The following is a 21149-nucleotide window of genomic DNA, read 5'->3' on the forward strand; positions in this document are numbered from 1 at the left end:
TCAGATCCCTCAGATAAAGTTGATATTTGCATGTGTTTCCTACGGGTGCATCCTATTAGGCAGAGGGCGCTCACATTTTATCGAGTGAGTGAGTGAGTTTAGTTTTACGCTGCACCCAGCAATATTCCAACTATATGACGGCGGTCTGTAAATAATCGAGTCTGGACCAGACAATCCAGGGATCAACAGCACGAACATCGATCTACGCAATTGGGATACGATGACATGTGTCAACCAAGTCAGCGAGCCTGACCACCCGATCCCGTTATAGTCCCCTCTTACGACAAGCATGGGTTAATGAAGATCAATTCTAAACCGGACCTTCACGGGTATGTGTCGCCATAACGTTGTACATATGTAATGTATCAAGTACATGGTTTTCATATAAGATGGTGCTTGACATTTTTCATGTACCATAGGAAATTATGTATTATACATATTTAGTCAATGAATCCCAAACATACAGCAGTGACGCCAATCTTTTACCGTCAACCACCATCATCCTTCCGTCTGTTAACTGGTTGTCCATGAATACGTCCATTCCTATTGTACTGTCCGATGTGTATATAACTGGGCCGCAAACAGCATGCGGATATCGGAAAATTGAACAATAATCGATAAGTATTGTTCAACGATATGATGATTTATTGAGAATTGATACCACTCAATAGTCGTATTGGCGTCTCACGTGCTGTAAACTACAAACATCTTTGGATCATTGACGTTCGTATTGACGTCTACTACTTAACACACCCTACTGAAGAAAGTGCATTTCCTTACAGGAAAACTGTCAATATTGATGAACAGACAGCTGACCATTGATTGAATATCTGTTTGAGTAATTTTAGTTGATCATTCTTTGTCGTACAATAGACTAGGAAGTACCAAGCATAACACACCGTGTACACAAATTCTTACTTTGGATGCAAGCGGGATATTTCGAAAGCGAAGTCATCATATGCCTCAGTGCCTTGAGCATGCACTAGTGCGTGGATATGTGCGCTATATAAATATCCTATAACAATATTTGCCAAGGTTCTCTTGAGCCTTGTCAATCACAATACTTTGAAAAGGGACAGAGAATTAAATGATAAAATAACTTCGTTGGAGTTTCAAGAGTGAGTGAGTGAGTTTGGTTTTACTCCGCTTTTAGCAATATTCCAGCAATATCACGTCGGTGACACCACAAATGGGCTTCACACATTGTACCCATGTGGGGAATCGAACCCAGGTCTTCGGCGTTACGAGCGGACGTTTTAACCACGTGCACTATGCTACCCCACCACCCCTTGTCAAGAAGAACAAGACAGGGTTAATTGGCTTTGATGCGTCTGTAGCAATAGCAAAGAATTATTTTATTATCGCTTTTTCATGACGACATGTGCATATTATGGGTCGGAGCACATGTGGACATCTAAGTCACAATAAAAAGCATGGCAAAAACGGAAAATACCTGTGTATACAGTTTTGTTAAATTTATTGTATAATATACGTGTTCGATTTTGGAAGTGGCTGAACCGGAGCAGCAAACAGAGAGCCTTCTGTTCCATTTTTCAGGGCTGCTCTCTTCTCAACACACTGTACATAAACTCATGCACGGGTCGATGGCAGAGCCTTTCTTGGAACATCTGGGTCGGTTTGAAATGGCATCACGCTTGGCTGAAACTCTCTTCTATACCGTCCATCAACAAAATTAACATTGTCATTGAGATTGTGTGCTACAGCCTTGGGTTGTTTACGTAGACTGTTGAATGTATTGTTTTCATCACGAACCTTCCATCAAGCTTCAGAAGAGAATCACCAGACACATATATGTGTGTGTATAGAAGCACAATAACATTCTGTGATGAATAGCGTCCACGTTAATCAATTCCCTATCTCCATTATAGTGTGGGTCATATAGTTATCGTCATGATTCTCCATTGAAGAGTCATCGGTCACAAACACACGCAAAGGCATGTTAAAAGGTTTACTGATTATAACCCTGATCATACATTTTAGTCGTATGTTGGCTGCCTGACTATACGGACTATATACAGTGATTGACAGTATGATCATCGACACATGTAGCAGGACACAAGGACAAACAATTAACAAATTAAAGCTCAGTTCATTGCCTCGAATGAACATATCGGATGTCAGAGCAAAGGAATACCCAGTTTTGACTATCACCAGAAACACATTCCGTTTAGTGTAAAGGGGAAAATGGCAGTGAACATTGCATGAATGGATCACTGAACACCAGGTGTTCGCGAAGCATAGGTTCTTAAACCGAATAAATTTGGATACACTGAATGTTTTTTTGACCGGCCTTTTGATATACCGCCTCAACTTCCTACAATCCCAAAATATTAAATCGTCCATAATCATTAATCATTAAAATAATTGATATGACTCTTAATGACGCACAAGTGTATTGAATGCATTACGTATTCAACGTATGGAATAGCAAAGCAACTATTAACGGTTAAACTATCAAATCAGCAGATCTAGATTAATAAACCATTACCTGAATGAGGTACGTCAAATCTTCAGGCCCATTTATGCCGTTAATAATTAGTTCCCAACTCAATCAATGAGTCAGTGCAAAAGCTGTATGCTCCACTGGAATACTTCACAACACAAAGGAGCAATATAACTCTCATTAGCAATGTTTGTATTGCAAAAAAATCAGATATTAGGCTTGAGTGATCAGAAAATGTTTTCATAATGCCGTAATAGAACCGGATATGAATTTCAAGTACTTTCAGAGCTATGTCGTAATAGAACCGGATATGAATTTCAAGTACTTTCAGAGCTATGTCGTAATAGAAACGGATATGAATTTCAAGTACTTTCAGAGCTATGTCGTAATAGAAACGGATATGAATTTCAAGTACTTTCAGAGCTATGTCGTAATAGAAACGGATATGAATTTCAAGTACTTTCAGAGCTATGTCGTAATAGAAACGGATATGAATTTCAAGTACTTTCAGAGCTATGTCGTAATAGAAACGGATATGAATTTCAAGTACTTTCAGAGCTATGTCGTAATAGAAACGGATATGAATTTCAAGTACTTTCAGAGCTATGTCGTAATAGAAACGGATATGAATTTCAAGTACTCTCAGAGCTATGGCGTTATAGAAACGGATATGAATTTCAAGTACTTTTATAGCTATGTCGTAATAAAAACGGATATCAGTTTCAAGTACTTTTACTTTTCCCTTACTTCACGACATGTTACCCGTCTCCAGCTCAGAGACGTGCCAAGTGTTGCCACATGTGAGATTGACGCATTGTCTCAGTGTTATTTGTGTAATCAAACCCCTATACACATACGTAATGAAATTTGTTTTGGCAGGCTTACAAAAAGCGATTTAAGGAATCAAAAGAGACAACCTGTCGCCGTATGGCAGGATCATTGTGGCGTTAGATAACTGATAACTCTGACTTGTATAAATTGTGTGAACTTACGTACCGGTATTTTAATGCTTGAAATCCTAGCTCATTTCACTGATCCATGTTTCTACATTTGCACAATTACTTTAATATTGAATCTGTACCGGTAGACAATCCGGATTGATTACTCTCTGTCGTTGACATTTCCATGTGTTTTGTGATCTATTTGGTGTCCGGTAAAACCGGTTCTAAATGTGTTTTATGAATGTCATTACTTAGAAACAGAGGATAAAGTCTAGTAACACGATCATAAGCCGTCAGAGATGATGTCGGGATGGCGTCATTTCATGAAAGTCGTGATAGTCATGCAATTGGCCGTTATGACCAATTGACCAAAATCTACATTATTTTCGATCTACTGGCTATAACTGTCGCATTTATTTCAATATCAAATTTTGAAATGAAATATAAATTCTGAAAAACAATGATCTACACTGACGGGCAAAAGAAACCTTCTCCTCGTTCAATTTGATCTCACTTAAAAACAACAACAACAAATCGAAGTTTGCAATTTATAATTTGTGAAGCAATGACATAGGCACGTGTTAAGTACAAAAGTTCGATTTTTAACAAGGCTGATAACTTATTGAACAGGTTGTGGTCGGCATGGGGTCATACTAGAGAATTCACGATCAGTGGGTCCATTCGGGAAACACAGCAAAGCGTGAACAGAAGTCTCTAATAGCGAGTTTGTTCACCTCTGGATATAATGCATGCAAACACACGTCTTCTGACTGAAGTTGTGAGGCGTCTGATGACGTCAGTTGGGATTCGCCTCCATTCTTCGACAAGGGCTTGAGTCATTTGCTGTACTGCAACTGGTGGATTCTGTCTCCGTTGAATAACTCTATCAAGGTGGCCCCGTACGTGCTCGATTGGCGACATGTCAGGAAAGCGTGCAGGCCATGGCAGGACGTTGACGTTGTTGGCGTGAAAGAAGTTCTGGACAACTCGAGCGACCATGTCTGTCTGTCAGCAGCGTTCCTCGGTACGGTCAGTAGGCCCGGATACCATAGGCCCGTAGTCTCCTTGACACTATCCTTCGACTCACTGGGTGACCGAGTGCTGTTGACGCTGATGACGTTACCGTAAGGAAGCGGTTTCTAAGGTGTAACGTCCTCAGGTGGCGGTCTTCCTGCGCAGTTGTCACCCGGGGTCTGCCTGTCTGGGGCCTGTCTGAGGTCTGAACAGTCTGTTGGTAACGCCGACGAAGGTTCCTGACGGTCGAGCAATTGAAGGTTCTTGCAACTTGACCCGTTGTATCGCCCATTTGCAGCATTCCGATGGCCCTCTCTCGCTCTGCTGAAGTTAACCTCGGCATTGTAAAGTAGTTTTCTGCTGAAGTACGATCTACTCTGTGCTGTGAGGTGATTTTATACCATGCATGCACGTGCATTTTACCCTTACTTGCAAAACACGTGCATTTTGCTGTTTTCAATGCAAAGTTGTCAAGAGGTGCGTTTGAGGGCTGATGCTGGTCAGAATCGAACCCTTGTTGTTGCCAATAACCTTGGGGCAATTTGCATTTGATTATATTTTCTTATGTTAATATTATGAATTGTTTTGCTAGAGAAAGTTACTTTGCTCATCAGTATATATAATCACACGTCTACTAGCTATAGAGCTGAAACAATGCTGATGCGACGGCCAATGGGAACTCACACTACCAACGCCATAATGTCTTTAAACACTCTTTGATAGGTAAGTATGAAATCCTGGAAGGGACATTGTCACGTTATCGCCCTCTCAAAAACTAGCAAAATGAGGCAAAATTAACCAAAGCGCGACAATGCGACAACGCGATAATGTCCCTTCCAGGATTCCATAGGTAGGAGGTACCAGTTTTTTAAACCCTATGTACATGGCTTGTATTTTGTTATTTTGAGTTCAAAGATGTGAACAACCTAACTGTGAATGTAACATTTACATGAATTGCAAAGCTCCATCAATCAATATCGTCTATAGCGTTAATGGATTTAAAAGGGTAATAGATAAAAAACGGTAAATTTACGTCATTCATGCATATTAGCATAGTTAATGCGTTTAGACTGACGCTTTGTGACCAATAACCGGGACAATGTCTTCTAAAGGAGTGGGAAGAGCCTGAAGGAGACAGTGAATTTATGGATTTTTACTTCATTTTTCAATACTTCATCTTTCAATTTCCGCGTTTTACTTTCACGAGAACATGTCGCATTTACCAGAAAAAAGCGACAAAAATAAATCCACATTTACAAAAAGCTCTGGTAAAAGCAGAGTCCATTGTTGGTTATCGAGTTTATTGGGTGTCATGTAATACGAACAAATATATATTATGAGAGGCGATAGCGTGATGGTTTCAATTAGGTTTCCGCTGTACAATGCCCCTTTCTGTGATCATCTGCTTAATGCGTTTTTAGAAGGTATTTGTTACAGATTCAAGAATTGTATCTTGCAACCTGCACTTTCAGAATGTTTTCATTTGAAAATACATCGTTGACTATTTCAATGAAGACTATTTCATGGGATGTGACGTTCCGACGTTTTACTTAACGCTGACAAACGTTAACGCGAAATCTTTCATGACAGGGCGTAAGATAAATATGTATCAAAACTTGACACTTTTTAGCGACAGTTTGTTATTTGTTTGTTATTATATTAACGCCGCATTCAGCAATGTTCCAGCTTTATAACAGTTGTCTGTAAATTATGGAGAATGGACCAAACAATCAGCTGATTGGCTACATGAGCATTGATCTACGCATCTGGAAACGATGTCGTACGAACTAGTGTTGGGAATTGGTTAAAATCTCATAATTGATGATTGGTTCATAACAACCGATCAATCATCGAAAATAATTGGTTAACGTCATTTATCAAATTTTCCTTGTTATGTTTGTTAATGCACAAAAATAAAGAAAAAACATGTAGTTCTTATGAGTTTTTTTTTAGCAAATTGCACAAAATGCATTTGCAAATTTCACATCTTTAAAGGATGACAAGCATGCTAGGAACATAAATTTCCTTGAGTCTTTAAGGTAAATTCAATCCTGACTTGGAACGAGCTTGTACAAGTTGTAGTGCTTTTGAAATGTAACAGACAAAACCAACCTTGTGAAAAATATTGCTAATGCAAACAAATGTTCCAAAATCGTTTGTGTTCGATTATGAGAAAACATGATCGATTGCTTGGTCGTTTAGTTATTGCGACCAATCTTCGATTATTTCAATTAATTGGGCCACCACTAGTACGAACATCGTGTTTTGCCTGTGGTGTTTGTCGACAGGTATTATGAAATCACCTGTATGTCATTGTGCATAGTAATATTGCTTAGACTTGGTTTTATCATTAGAATTCTTCTCTCTCATGCTTGGATGTCTTAGAAGTTTTATAAACTACCTTAACAGTAAGTGAACATTCCCTTCGTAAAAGGAAGGAAAAATACACAGCTTTGACTGCACAACTATGACGTCACCAGAAGCGTCAAATATTTAGTAATGTTCACTACATCGCGATTCTTTTAAAGTCTAACCTATTTTTTACGACGTCTTTTCAGCGATATATATTGTAGCGTTTTGTGATCTGGTTAAAGGAAAAGAAACAAAAACTTTACATAACCATACAAGTAAAAGCCTGTTTGTTGTGCGATTGAAGAAAATGAAAATGAATTGGCTCCATATGACTTGTGCCGAAATAAACAAGAAAAAAAGATTAAGATTTTGTATTATTTGATATCTATGTGATTTTATAACTCAATTATGCTTTTGAGAAAATATATGCACATAGAAGACGTGTTTGAGAGATGAGTGAGCGAGTGAGTGAGTGAGTATGGTTTAACGCCGCTTTCAGCAATATTCCAGCAATATCACGGCGGGGGACACCAGAAATGGGCTTCACACATTGTACCCAGTTTGAGAGATGACACCAGCGCAGTTCCTTTATTATAATCGCATCACTTACTTGGAATGTATTTAGCCAAACTACAAACAAATCAACTGCGTTTTACTATTTCTTTTGCCCCTCAGTCACTTTCTTCTATTATTAATCAACCGGACGGTGGGGTAGCCTAGTGGTTTAAGCGTTCGCTCGTCACGCCGAAACACGAGTTCGATGCCCCACATGGGCACAATGTATCAAGCCCATTTCTTGTGTCCCCGTGATATTGCTGGGATATTGCTAAAAGCGGCGTAAAACTATACTCAATCAATCAATCAATCCTTAATCAAAACTGCATACTTACCATGATGATAATTATATTTCCTCGTTGCAATCAGTTTTTCTGTTGCTGTGAAAATATTCTTCTACACAATAAGTATCCGGTCTCTTCTTTTGCGGGTTGGTCTTGCAAACAATAATTGACGTTCATCACTGACGGTCGGTATATCCATTCATGTCAACTTTAATCACTATGTTGCATTTTACGCCCTATGATGAAATGCAATCAATAATCAACACTGATTGTTCTCAGTTATTCCTTGGCGTTCATAATTCTAAATCTGTGAATAAATATTTTAATCTCTTGTATAGTGTGGTAACACCTTGTGTGTTATCATATTGCGTAAGTGTGATTAAGCAACAACCTCTAAATTCTGCCACTTATGAACGGTATTGAAATGTTCGACTGTCGAGTGTTATTCTATAACGGATCCCCGCGTTGTAAGTATAACGAATTACTTATATAATATATTGTTTACTTTGCCGAATGATTTAAGTCCAACAGAGTCAAAACATTTTCTTATACTGTTTTATTTTCAAATTTTTACAAGCCATAATCAAAATTTGTTATAAAACTTTCAATCCAAGCTTCAAACTAAACTACCTGGCAAAAGAAAGTACAAACTTGTTTTCCAAACCATTACAAGCGTTAAAAAATAAGTAATGAAAACAGTCGTCGAAACACGAAAGGTCAAACTCCACTCTCAAATTGGTATCAAATATTCAAATCGAATAATTATTTTTGGCTTGCTTCATGTTTAGCTGTTATAACGTGGGAGTGTAATATACTTTGCCGGTAGTTAATAATGTTGTATCAACAGTTTCCTTATTTGATTATATAATGTGGATTTGATTTCTAAATTATATTCATTATAATCCTCAGTCAAAGTAACCTTAACAATCAGACACAATCAAATGCACTCTAATGAAATTCACATGTGATATATCCTTCAAAAAGCGTTATCAGCCCCTTTAAAGACTAATGAGATGTTTAAATTAAATCATCGTTCCTTAACCTCTCATAACCAGCTATTCAACTGTTCCGGAAGGTCCATTAGCAGTTCTAGCAGATTTTATAAGCGTCTTATTGGTCTGGAAATTAAAACATGTTTCTTCAAATAAATGTTCTTTTCTCCCCTTTCACATATCTGTTATATTTAGGAGAGCAAAATTGTAGCATCTTCCTCAGCAAGTGTCTCTTTGAGACTGGAACTAGGCCAAGGAAGACTTGAAGTTCCTCCTTTAGTTCACCTTCGCCAGATTATAGTTTAAATCCAGTTGCATTACATTCAAATATAATAAATTATCTGTATCTGAAGTTCTTGAAACAATATGATATTGTTATATTTGTACATTCTCCCACCTTGCGTTGTGTAAACATGTTTTTTTCTATATATACTCATGCCAATAATGGTTGTCACCCCTTCAATTTTTTTTATTAGGGTGGGGGTTGGGGTGGGGAGGGGGTGACAACTATTATTGGCATGAGTATATATTCACTCTGCACTGACTCAGCATTCACCTGATAAAAGCAAGATTTAGCTCTGAAACGTCGTATAAAGAATATAAAAAAAGCTGTTATCCATAAAAACGTGTCATGTATTCATATCTTGTTTCTTGTTTCAGATGCTGGCCCTATCAGTGTTTGGTGTAGTCCTCATTTTCGAGTCAATTTCCATGACAGGTAAGACTCCCTTTCTTTGGATGTAACGTAACTTATTGTCTAAGGGGCCAGAATTCGTTGTACAGAGTTGCTTCCCTTGAGTGTACCAGGACCTTGTTGATTCGAAGCTACGATTTGCCTAGATTATGAGTGCACCAGTTTTCGTTTAAGTGAAACCTCATTACCTTGGCATTTTTTCTGAAAAATAGCTGGGCGGCTCGTGATGATAAGATGTTGATCAAAGCGACGTTGAACCAAATTCGCCCACAAACTGACTCACCCACTTTCTTATCGCGACAATCCTGTATACACGTCCTTGTGTTACTATGGAAACCCGACTGGCTAAATACTCAGTATTCATATTCCAGAGGATTGTCTTTATTAGATAATGCCATTTAACTGACGGCAGGCTAGGAGATCTGAAATGATGCATTTCGCTATGCAGAGTGACTTCCCTTGGTCGTGTGAGGATCAAGTGTTAATACATTTTGGCAGATTATTGACACTGAATATTCTCTACTGACGTCACGATAGTCTTTCATTCATAATTAACTAGACATCGCGCGGTATAACAGAAATACAGTTTCTAAACCATTCCTCAAACTGTCTACAAGCTCCGGGTTTAAATTTAAGTCTCGGAATGCCAAGACGCACACAAGAATCCTTTATACGGTAATATATATCCACGACATACAGTGTTCAAGACAATACCACAACACCGTTTGGATTCACGGCTGTACACCAGTAACCCATGTATGACGTTGGAGGTGACGTTGTGAATGACGTGTGAATCGGCTTGTAAGAATCGGTGATGGTTTGTCGTATAGCGACAGATGTAGACCTTTGCTCTTGTATCAATCCCTCTGGTAGCACAAGGTATTTTAACTGAGTTTAGTTTAGATTATGTTTAAACGTATTTTGTCCTTTAACGCAAGCGTCCCCGTTCGGTAACTATACTAACTCAAGGCAAGACTTTATAACACTACACATGTGGGTGGGGCAAATTCTCGTTTTCACATTCCTCGTTTTCAATTTACGTAATCACCCACTTTCCTAGCATTTCCATATTTAGTAGGCTTTTGTCCCCATCATGAATAATAACGTAGGCACTTATCAACCTTCTCAGTGTATCGTATGATCAAAGAACGACAGAAGTTCCTCAGGCGTTCTTTGACATATTGATCAAACAATTCATCACACGCTGATCAAGGTTCAGATGCATAACACGGTACGGCGAGGTTGTAGTTGGGCTGAACGTGATACATGTGTATTTCGACACTGGACGTTTTTACCTTTGCACTTTAGACCAACGCATGCTCCAAAATTAAATACATTCTGGTGAATATGTCATTCAATACATTCAAAAACATTATACACTTATCTGTGAGAGCGGTGTTCAGTGGTCTTAAAGGTGTTTCCTTTCAGCAGGTTCAAGGATTATGTGTTTAACTGAGTTATCCACCCAATCTCATTCACTAACAGATCAAACTGAGACTTCAGTATAGATGTAATATTTAAAACATTTTTCAGGCCTTGATGGGCTAATACTTGAAACATTCATGGAAAGAAGACACTTAGTAAAATATGACACTTTGAAAAGAAAGATAAATTTACAATAGTTGTAGCAGATTAACTACATTATCTATGACGTTATATGTTCTGCAAGCAACGCTGAAACTGTTGCACTGATCATCCAACCGATTGTATTTATCAATTTTGTTAAAACCAACTCGGAGAGTTAAGTGTGGTCTCCACGGCAAGCCGACGTAAGAAGTCTGTGAAAGAGAGATCGCAAGTCGAATCCAATATGGCCGTCTCAAACAGACATTTTCGTATATGTTAAATGATGGTTTCGTTGTAGGGGGAACAGAACCATTTATACAGGTTTTGAAAGTTTCACAGATGTATTAGATGTATATTCTGTAAAAAAAGCTAAATGTTCCAAAATTTAGTTTTCGGACGAGCAGCTGGCGAGTCATACTATAAACTGTGTTTTTGGAAAACAATATTTCTTCATTATCTGCTTGTCCTGAGACTTAACGATCTGCAATTCATATATGCGCTGTCCACTTCGAGTCTGAAGGCTGATATATATTTTGGGACATAATCCTGGTTCTTGGGAACATTTGGTACCAAGTATGTACTGTTGGCATTCAAACATCCAGATGTGGTGCCCAAAATAATCATGACCTGATCACCTTCTCACGTTATCGACAGTCTTATGAATAATTCCATCGGTACAGAAATACCCATTTCCCTACAGACAAAACCATCGCCCTGAACTTTGTTTGTCAACGGCGAATCGTTGATATATTAATGATTGACGTCTGCCACGTTGCTTGTCGTATCGACGTCTTTGTTTCAACGTTTAGTGAATATAAATACCTCTCTACTGCGGGTGCTCACTGCGATTTCGCTGTATTATTCGTATTCTTGGTGAAACAGTACCCTTTTTTGTTTTTCATTTCCTTGATGTCCCACAGAACACAGACTTTATATGTCTAAAATAACAGTATAACGCAAGGCGAACGGTATGGCCCTTGTAACGAAAGTCAACGAAAACACTATCTGTTTCATTCAATGGATATATAGTTACGTGTTCACAGTCATATCCTTATCATTAATTAAGCTATGACTCTTTGTATCATAAATATTGCATCACCAAATTAATTTTTTAAGCGCCATCTTGAAAACTTCCCATGCATTGTCGGACTATAAAAAATGAGATTACACTTTCTCAGTAAGGAAGGGTTTCTAGAATTAAATGGATCAAGCACCATTCGGGAATCGAACCCTAATGATTAAATTAAGACAGCTTGTCACCAACACACAAAGTCATCTAACCAACACTGCAGATTAAACACAGTCTGACAAGTCTAGATCAGGTATATGGCTATTAGTATATTATGTATATTGTAGAGTAAGACAAAATATGGAAATAACAAATATATTTATAAATTTAAAAAAATAAAAATAAAACAAAATAATAATAATAATAGAAGTCTAGATCAGGTACGTTCTGTATCCTCCCATAAGTGTAATTCAGATTTATAGCAAAACTAATGACACCAAGAAATGTTATCATGAACATGACACTTCTTAATCATCAACAAACAAAGGGGTGTAGCCCCGCTGTAATTGTATTACGACTGACATACATTGTTTAATTGTGAGTGACACAGAGGGCTCCCTCTTTGTTTGAAAGCATTATGAACTGGATTTGGTCCAGAAAACCATGCGGACCTTTTCGTCTTGCATTGACTTTTGTATTTTTCTCAGATGGGGCAACTACTGCGGCGAAGTACCTCTACTATGTTGGAGATCAACGTATTGCAAACTGGTCGAATGCAGTCGCAAAATGTACAGAGCAGGGTGGGCAGTTGACTGGGGACATCGACATTGACGACTGGGAGCTCCTCTACGGCATGAGCAGGTACGTTGGCATGACAATAAACTCGTTTTTCCCTGGTGCATACAACTATAGACTGGAAAAGAGCTGACCTTTCTTGATTCAAGAAGTTACTCTACACTCTACTGCAACATACATGTTTTGAAATATGCAGAATATGTGAATAATGACTCCTTCACAACCTGACCTGACAGGAACTACCAAACAAGTCTACAGACAGGAACTACCAAATACCCACCAGACAGGAACTACCAAATAACCCACCAGTCAGACAGAAAGTACCAAATACCCACCAGTCAGACAGGAACTACCAAATACCCACCAGGCAGACAGGAACTACCAAATACCCACCAGACAGACAGGAACTACCAAATACCCACCAGTCTGACAGGAACTACCAAATACCCACCAGACAGACAGGAACTTCCAAATACCCACCAGACAGACAGGAACTACCAAATACCAACCAGTCAGACAGGAACTACCAAATACCCACCAGTCAGACAGAAAGTACGAAATACCCACCAGACAGACAGGAACTACCAAATACCCACCAGACAGACAGGAACTACCAAATACCCACCAGACAGACAGGAACTACCAAATACCCACCAGACAGACAGGAACTACAAAATACCCACCAGACAGACAAGAACTACCAAAAACCCACCAGACAGACAGGAACTACCAAATATCCACCAGACAGACAGAAAGTACCAAATACCCACCAGACAGGAACTACCAATAACCCACCAGACAGGAACTACCAAATACCCACCAGACAGACAGGAACTACCAAATACCCACCAGACAGACAGAAAGTACCAAATGCTCACCAGACAGGAGCTACCAATAACCCATCAGACAGACAGGAACTACCAAATACCCACCAGACAGACAGGACCTGCCAAATACCCACCAGACAGACAGGAACTACCAAATACCCACCACACAGACAGGAACTACAAAATACCCACCAGACAGACAGGAACTACCAGAAACCCACCAGACAGACAGGAACTACCAAATATCCACCAGACAGACAGAAAGTACCAAATACCCACCAGACAGGAACTACCAATAACCCACCAGACAGGAACTACCAAATACCCACCAGACAGACAGGAACTACCAAATACCCACAAGACAGACAGAAACTACCAAATACCCACCAGTCAGACAGAAAGTACCAAATACCCACCACACAGACAGGAACTACCAAATACCCACCACACAGACAGGAACTACCAAATACCCACCAGTCAGACAGAAACTACCAAATACCCACCAGACAGACAGGAACTGCCAAATACCCACCAGACAGACAGGAAGTACCAAATACCCACCAGACAGGAACTACCAATAACCCACCAGACAGGAACTACCAAATACCCACCAGTCAGACAGAAAGTACCAAATACCCACCAGACAGACAGGAACTACCAAATACCCACCAGACAGACAGGAACTACCAAATACCCACCAGACAGACAGACAGACGGGAGCTACCAATAACCCACCAGACAGACAGGAACTACAAAATACCCACCAGACAGACAAGAACTACCAAAAACCCACCAGACAGACAGGAACTACCAAATATCCACCAGACAGACAGAAAGTACCAAATACCCACCAGACAGGAACTACCAATAACCCACCAGACAGGAACTACCAAATACCCACCAGACAGACAGGAACTACCAAATACCCACCAGACAGACAGAAACTACCAAATACCCACCAGTCAGACAGAAAGTACCAAATACCCACCACACAGACAGGAACTACCAAATACCCACCAGACAGACAGAAACTACCAAATACCCACCAGTCTGACAGAAAGTACCAAATACCCACCACACAGACAGGAACTGCCAAATACCCACCAGACAGACAGGAAGTACCAAATACCCACCAAACAGGAACTACCAATAACCCACCAGACAGGAACTACCAAATACCCACCAGTCAGACAGAAAGTACCAAATACCCACCAGACAGACAGAAAGTACCAAATACCCACCACACAGACAGGAACTACCAATAACCCACCAGACAGGAATTACCAAATACCCACCAGACAGACAGGAACTACCAAATACCCACCAGACAGACAGGAACTACCAAATACCCACCAGACAGGAACTACCAATAACCCACCAGACAGGAACTACCAAATACCCACCAGACAGACAGGAACTACCAAATACCCACCAGACAGACAGAAACTACCAAATACCCACCAGACAGACAGAAAGTACCAAATACCCACCAGACAGACAGGAACTACCAAATACCCACCAGACAGACAGGAACTACCATATACCGACCAGACAGACAGAAAGTACCAAATACCCACCAGACAGACAGAAACTACCAAATACCCACCAGACAGACAGAAACTACCAATTACCCACCAGACAGACAGAAACTACCAATTACCCACCAGTCAGACAGAAAGTACCAAATACCCACCAGACAGACAGGAACTACAAAATACCCACCAGACAGACAGGAACTACCAAATACCCACCAGACAGACAGGAATTGCCCAATACCCACCAGACAGACAGGAATTGCCCAACCCCGCAAGACCGACAGGAACTACCAAATAACCCCACCACAAGGACAGGAACTACCACACACCCACCAGACCGACATGAACAACCACACACACACCAGACCGACAGGAACTACCAAACAACCCCCGCAAGACCGACAGGAACTACCAAATAACCCACCACAAGGACAGGAACTACCACACACCAACCAGACCGACATGAACTACCACACACACACCAGACCGACAGGAACTACCAAATAACCCACCAGACCCACAGGAACTACCAAATAAATTGAAAGACTAACACTAATGAATTATCTCTGCCTCCCCCCTCAATCAGCACCCACAAAACTTTACCTTACACGTTTACATTGTGTTTGACATTTAAGCATCTTCTTGGACGACAAGTACTTCTGGATCGGTCTGAAGAGAGAACCAAATAAGGACTGGAAATGGCTTGGTGGCACTGCCCTGGATTTGAACATGACGGCTGCCTTCCCCCTTCGGCCTGAATTCAAGGACAATATCACCTGGGACTGTGTACAGTGGAATGTGAAGGAACCTTTCTACGTCCCCCAAGCTTGTGATGTCCCTTCGCCTTTCATCTGCTCACTTCCTTGTAAGTACAAATATCATTAACCTTTGAAATATTCAGATCAAGATGACAAAGTAGCAAAATATTATAACTTTGTCATTTGACCCTACTAAGATCATTCCACTTCATACTTATTTGACTGAGTGGGGTAGCATAGTGGTTAAATATACGCTCGTTACGCCGAGGACTCGGGCTCAATTCCAAACATGGGTACGATGTGTGAAGCCCATTTCTGGTTTCATCTGCTGTGATATTGCTGGAATATTGCTGAAACAATGGTAACGGCGTTAAACTATGCGCGCTCTCTTTTATACGGGGAGCAAATAAATTAGACAGTATTCTGTCACAAATGGAAATAATTAACTTGTGTTGAATTAATATGGTGATCAATATTGATTGGATTTGATGGGTTTTCTTTTGTTTTCTTTTTCTCTAGCAACTAAGTGTGACTTCAAAACGCACGAGAAGAAAATGTTGAACGAATCAACGTTGCCAACTGTAGGTAAGTACCATTTTTTAATATATTATACATGTTATAATTATGAATTCAAAATATTTTAATTATGTGTATGTTCGTTAATAACATTCAAATATGCATCACCGGTGTGTGTGTGTGTGTGTCATGTATAATCCATTATACCTCGTTGGACATGGACGTCCCAGCTATTTAGCCATCGTCCAGATTTGGTTCTTGAGTTGATAATCATTGTAATTAATGCCTAGTCCTGGCTATACCCGTGCTTGTGGGTAAAGATGTTCGCCTCTCGCCACTACAATCTGTCATACCGTTACCTCAAATACATTTAAAACTCTTAAAAAGGCCCTGACCCCGAACCTCCCTCCGGTGCTTGTCGTCGGGATTTCCTGTTCTGAACTTCCCAGCTAACAATTTCGTGGTTACAACGTTATTCTCAGGACTCCCATTTACGTTGTCACAACGTTGTGGCCTGACGTTGTGATACGTCATTTTTACGTCGCCACAAAGTCTATTTAACGTTAATAGTTAAACAGTTTTGTGAACAGTACATATGAAACAAAGCAGAAATTCACTTTAATGTTTATTCGTCAAATTGCATGCTGTTTTGGCCGTGGGTTTAGCAGCTGTAGCTGAATAGTGATGAAAGAATTGGGGACACCAAGTTATGAGAAACTTTGTTACAACGTTGTGAAGAGCCCAAAGCATAACGTTTCCTCAAAGTAAATTTGCAACGTTGTTATCACGTTGTGACAAAACTTTATAAAATGGCGTTATGCTAACGTTGTGACAACGTTGTGTCATGACGTTACCAATCTACAACGTTCCCACAACGTCGTGTCATGGCGTTACCAATCTACAACGTTCCCACAACGTTGTGTCATGACGTTACCAATCTACAACCTTCCTACAACGTTGTGTCATGACGTTACCATCTACAACCTTCCTACAACGTTACGAAAACATTGTGTGTTAGCTGGATTAGATACGCTCTGAAGTCATGGCAGAACGAGTCGAATGAAATCAACACATCCATAACAGTTCATAATTCGACCTACTCTGTCAATACTTTCGTCCAGAATTAAGTCGCACTGATTATGTTGATTACGTCGTATTGATCAGAAGATCTGATACAGATTGAACATTGATGAAGTCAATGATCAGATGCCTTTATTGTTGTTCCAGTTACCGCAACCCCATCCACAAGCCTTCCTTATCTCTTGATCTCAAACAAGACCCTGGACCAATGCAAAGAGACGTGTGACACCTACGAAAGCAGCAACAATGAGTGTTGGCTGTACCAGTACGACAGTAACTCCGGCGCTACCAGCTGCACGCTCGTCATCAGTGAAGGCAAACCCGTCCTCATCAACATCCAAGGCGGCTCCAACGTCAACCTGTACACCAAGTACTGTGTCGAAGGTATAGTCGGAGGAGGGGAGATTAAGCCTGGGCCTCAGTACACCTTCAAGGTCATGTCCTAAGGGGACACAACTCTCTGGTTAAGACTACTACGTATACCTTAAAGCTTCAATTCTAAAGGGAGACAACTCTCCCCCTGTATACTTATCAGGTTATATTCTAAAGGGAAACAACCCTCCTCTGTAGACCTCAAAGCTTATATTTTTAAGGGGGACAACTCTCCCATGTACACCGTTAAGGTTATATTCTAAAGGCAAACGACTCTCCTAAAGTAAAGTGGCATTGTAGCGACATGGTCATTTGGAAAGATTTCTAAAATCAAAACACAGCCGTACTCCTCGAAAGAGAGCGATGACATCAACATAACTGACATTAGTACATCTTCAAGCTACAGTTCAACCGAACTAATTCAAACTCATAGTATCAAAGACATGAGGAGGGGAAGCGTTTCTTTTTTTACATCACATTTTTCCCCGGACCAACTTGCGAATGGTCTATTTTGTGGAATAATGCTTGAGAAAAAATCTGTTTCAAGCAATTCCTGGGACAATCTTTTTTTCTAAATACTCTCAAAACACCAAGATTGTCCATTGGTCGGCCCCTAAATCATGGAGGTCCGTATGGGCGTCCTCTTTGTATAGAAATGTCCAAACTAATGGGGTGTCACTTTAAGATGAAGGTGGAATTGTCAGGATAGACAGGTGACACACGTGCTGCTTATGGCAACGTATGACCTTCACATTGCATCTCTAAAGCTACTCTGACATACCTCAATGGCTCAACTGACATTCTGAAATTTTATTGTGTGGGAAAATTATATTTCTATTTGTTTGTTGTATCATATATGTTGTTAAGTCTGTGTATGTATATTTGTGCACTTGGTGTTAATAATGTTTCAGAAAAATATATTTTGCAAAACATGTCAATATATTCACGTTTCTGGGTGACATTATCATATCCCGATATGCTAAATTAGAGATGGTATCTGCTCTTTCGAAAAGAATCATTCCTGTATTAGACACATATTATTCACATCGTGGCTTACTGTATGTGCCTTAATCAACGTTGGTTAGAAGTTTTTGTACCAAGTACATTGTCCATGCTTCCTGTTCTTGTAGCGCTGTCACACTTGAATGGGAAACGCTTCATGCATTATTGTGATCGTATCCCGGTCGTAAAACTGTGTTAGATTGTCTCCCGATTGTCGTAACACGATTTTGGGCATCGCGAAAGGCATCGTTTCAGAAAGGGATTTTGTGCTTTGATTACCGTTTGTCTTTTCGTAAAGTCTTTGAATCATTTGTCAAAAGTTCACTGAAGCCGTAACACGAACAACGTTTCTGTTCAATATTTCAGTATTTCAATATTTACTCATTTTCGAAAAAATCATGTGTTCAAAATCTACCTATTCCTCTGTGAGTTGACCTTTGCCGGGTCCAGAGGCTTGATAGGGTCTAAGTGGTGATGAACGGAGACAATAAGATGAAGTTTACCCTGGAGGAAGTGCACGCAGATACTGACTACAAAGGTCTCCATAGGTGAATTGTAAAGTCTCGTTTCCACATTTCGTAGCGGTGGGGTAGCATAGTGGTTAATGCGTTCGCTCGTCACGCCGATGGGTCGGGTTCGATTCCCCACATGGATACAATGTGTGAAGCTCATTTCTGATGTCCCCCGCCGTGATATTGATGGAATATAGCTAAAAGCGGCATAAAACCCGACTGACTCACTCACTCTCTTCCGCAGTTGAAAAGTTCACCGACTGCAAAGACGGAGAAGAATGCATCTGCGGGAATGTAACGTCGAACCCGACGCCAGAGCAACTGGAGGAGATCTTGGAGGAGACAAAGGAGAAACTGACCGTTCCCACAAAAAATCTCTCAGCAACCATCCGGAAGAAGACCAGTGCGGCAGACGATCGACCATCCTCCCAAACCATGGGGTATTTTGGCATAACTATGATCACGGTCACCCTTGGAGGGCTAGTGCTGTTGGACTGTACCTCAATGCTACGTGATTTGAAAATTATGATGTACAATCTACAATGCGCCACAGGTGGTGGAAAGGATTTACCTCCCCCAACTACTCTTCAAGTTAATCTTCAAGGAGGTCCAAAACAGAGCTATGCGTGAATGGCACACTAAATGTACTGTATGACCAATGTAGGTGGAGACTGCGTGCAACTTCCTCCTTGGTTTTCTTCGAATTCTTTTATAATTTGATTTGAATTTGGAATATATTTAATTGATGGTAATATAAACTGTTGGAAAATAAGAAAAATGACGTTATTATAAACTGCTTTCCATTTTAATGGTACTCGTTATCACTGTAGATAGGAATTGACGAAGACGCAACATCTCATTCTAGATCTCAGTCTCAACCTTTTTCGGAATTGCTGTTTTATTTCTTTGACAAATATATATGAAGTGTGCAGGGTTTAAATTATCTTATATGCAGGATGTGATATAAACATTGATAGTTGATAAGCATATCCATGTATTTTGTTACTGCTGTTTTGAGATGTGTATATAGAAAGCTAAGGCAATCAAGGCCTACATTTTTCCAATTGATTATGCGGAAAGATGGATTTACGGGTTGTACATAGTAATGTTAAAGCTTTGCGAACAAATCAGTATGTGCACTTGCGCGGGCATTGAATATCAAATACGCTGTTTGGTGGTTTGTGGATTCGAACTGGTATAAAGCTAGCCCAGTAGGTTACCCATGCACGAAATATATTCATTTACATTTGCTGCTACAAAATGTCATCTGCAAACAGTAGATCATAAATATATACCCCTATGATCTTAAGCGACGTATGTTGATGTGCAGAGTTTCTTCCCTTGCCCGTTCTAGGCTCTGCTGCTCGTATTTTGAATCCTAGAAAAGCCCCAAGAGATCCGCTAGAGCTACAACCGTACAATTTCTTTCAATATAGTACAGAACGTCATTGCCAAAGAACATCCTCAGAAACAAATTCCATTTGGAAAACAGAGCTGTGAAAAGTATACTCATGCCAATAATGGTTGTCACCCCCTTCAATTTTTTTAATTTGAGAGGGGTGGGGTGGGGTGTGAGGTGTGGGTGGGGTGGGGGTGGGGAGGGAGTGACAACCATTATTGATATGAGTATATATGAATGGAAATCACCAAGTGTTCGCGAAGTGATACGGTCTACGTCATAAGAATCGACGTAGTAATTGGCTGACCGCAGTGACCGATGGGTGCTCTGACCACGTGTATTCATTATTACAACTTATAAAATGGTTGTACCACGTGTCAAGGCTAATCCGATATTCGATTCCATCTTGCAGCAATAATACGGTCTCGGTGTGGATTTTGACATAAGTGGGTTTTTTTCCACAAAAATGCTAGTTTTGCGAA

The 21149-nt window shown here is 40.1% G+C and overlaps 1 protein-coding gene across 3 annotated transcripts in view; it reads left to right on the top strand.

The window, feature by feature from the left end:
• The window catches only part of LOC124272269, a 52955-nt gene extending 32161 nt beyond the window's left edge, over positions 1-20794 (top strand). For all 3 annotated transcript variants that reach the window (XM_046707436.1, XM_046707434.1, XM_046707435.1), the window contains exons 3-8: positions 9263-9320; positions 12579-12732; positions 15664-15893; positions 16306-16371; positions 17530-17766; positions 19513-20794. In XM_046707436.1, the coding sequence (XP_046563392.1) occupies positions 9263-9320; positions 12579-12732; positions 15664-15893; positions 16306-16371; positions 17530-17766; positions 19513-19898 (1131 nt within the window). In that variant the 3' untranslated portion in view covers positions 19899-20794. The remainder of the gene's footprint in view (positions 1-9262; positions 9321-12578; positions 12733-15663; positions 15894-16305; positions 16372-17529; positions 17767-19512) is intronic.
• The last annotated feature ends 355 nt before the right edge of the window (positions 20795-21149 follow it).

Source organism: Haliotis rubra, unplaced genomic scaffold (assembly GCF_003918875.1).
Source record: "Haliotis rubra isolate DU_JTF1 unplaced genomic scaffold, ASM391887v1 Scf168, whole genome shotgun sequence".
NCBI classification, from domain to species: domain Eukaryota; kingdom Metazoa; phylum Mollusca; class Gastropoda; order Lepetellida; family Haliotidae; genus Haliotis; species Haliotis rubra.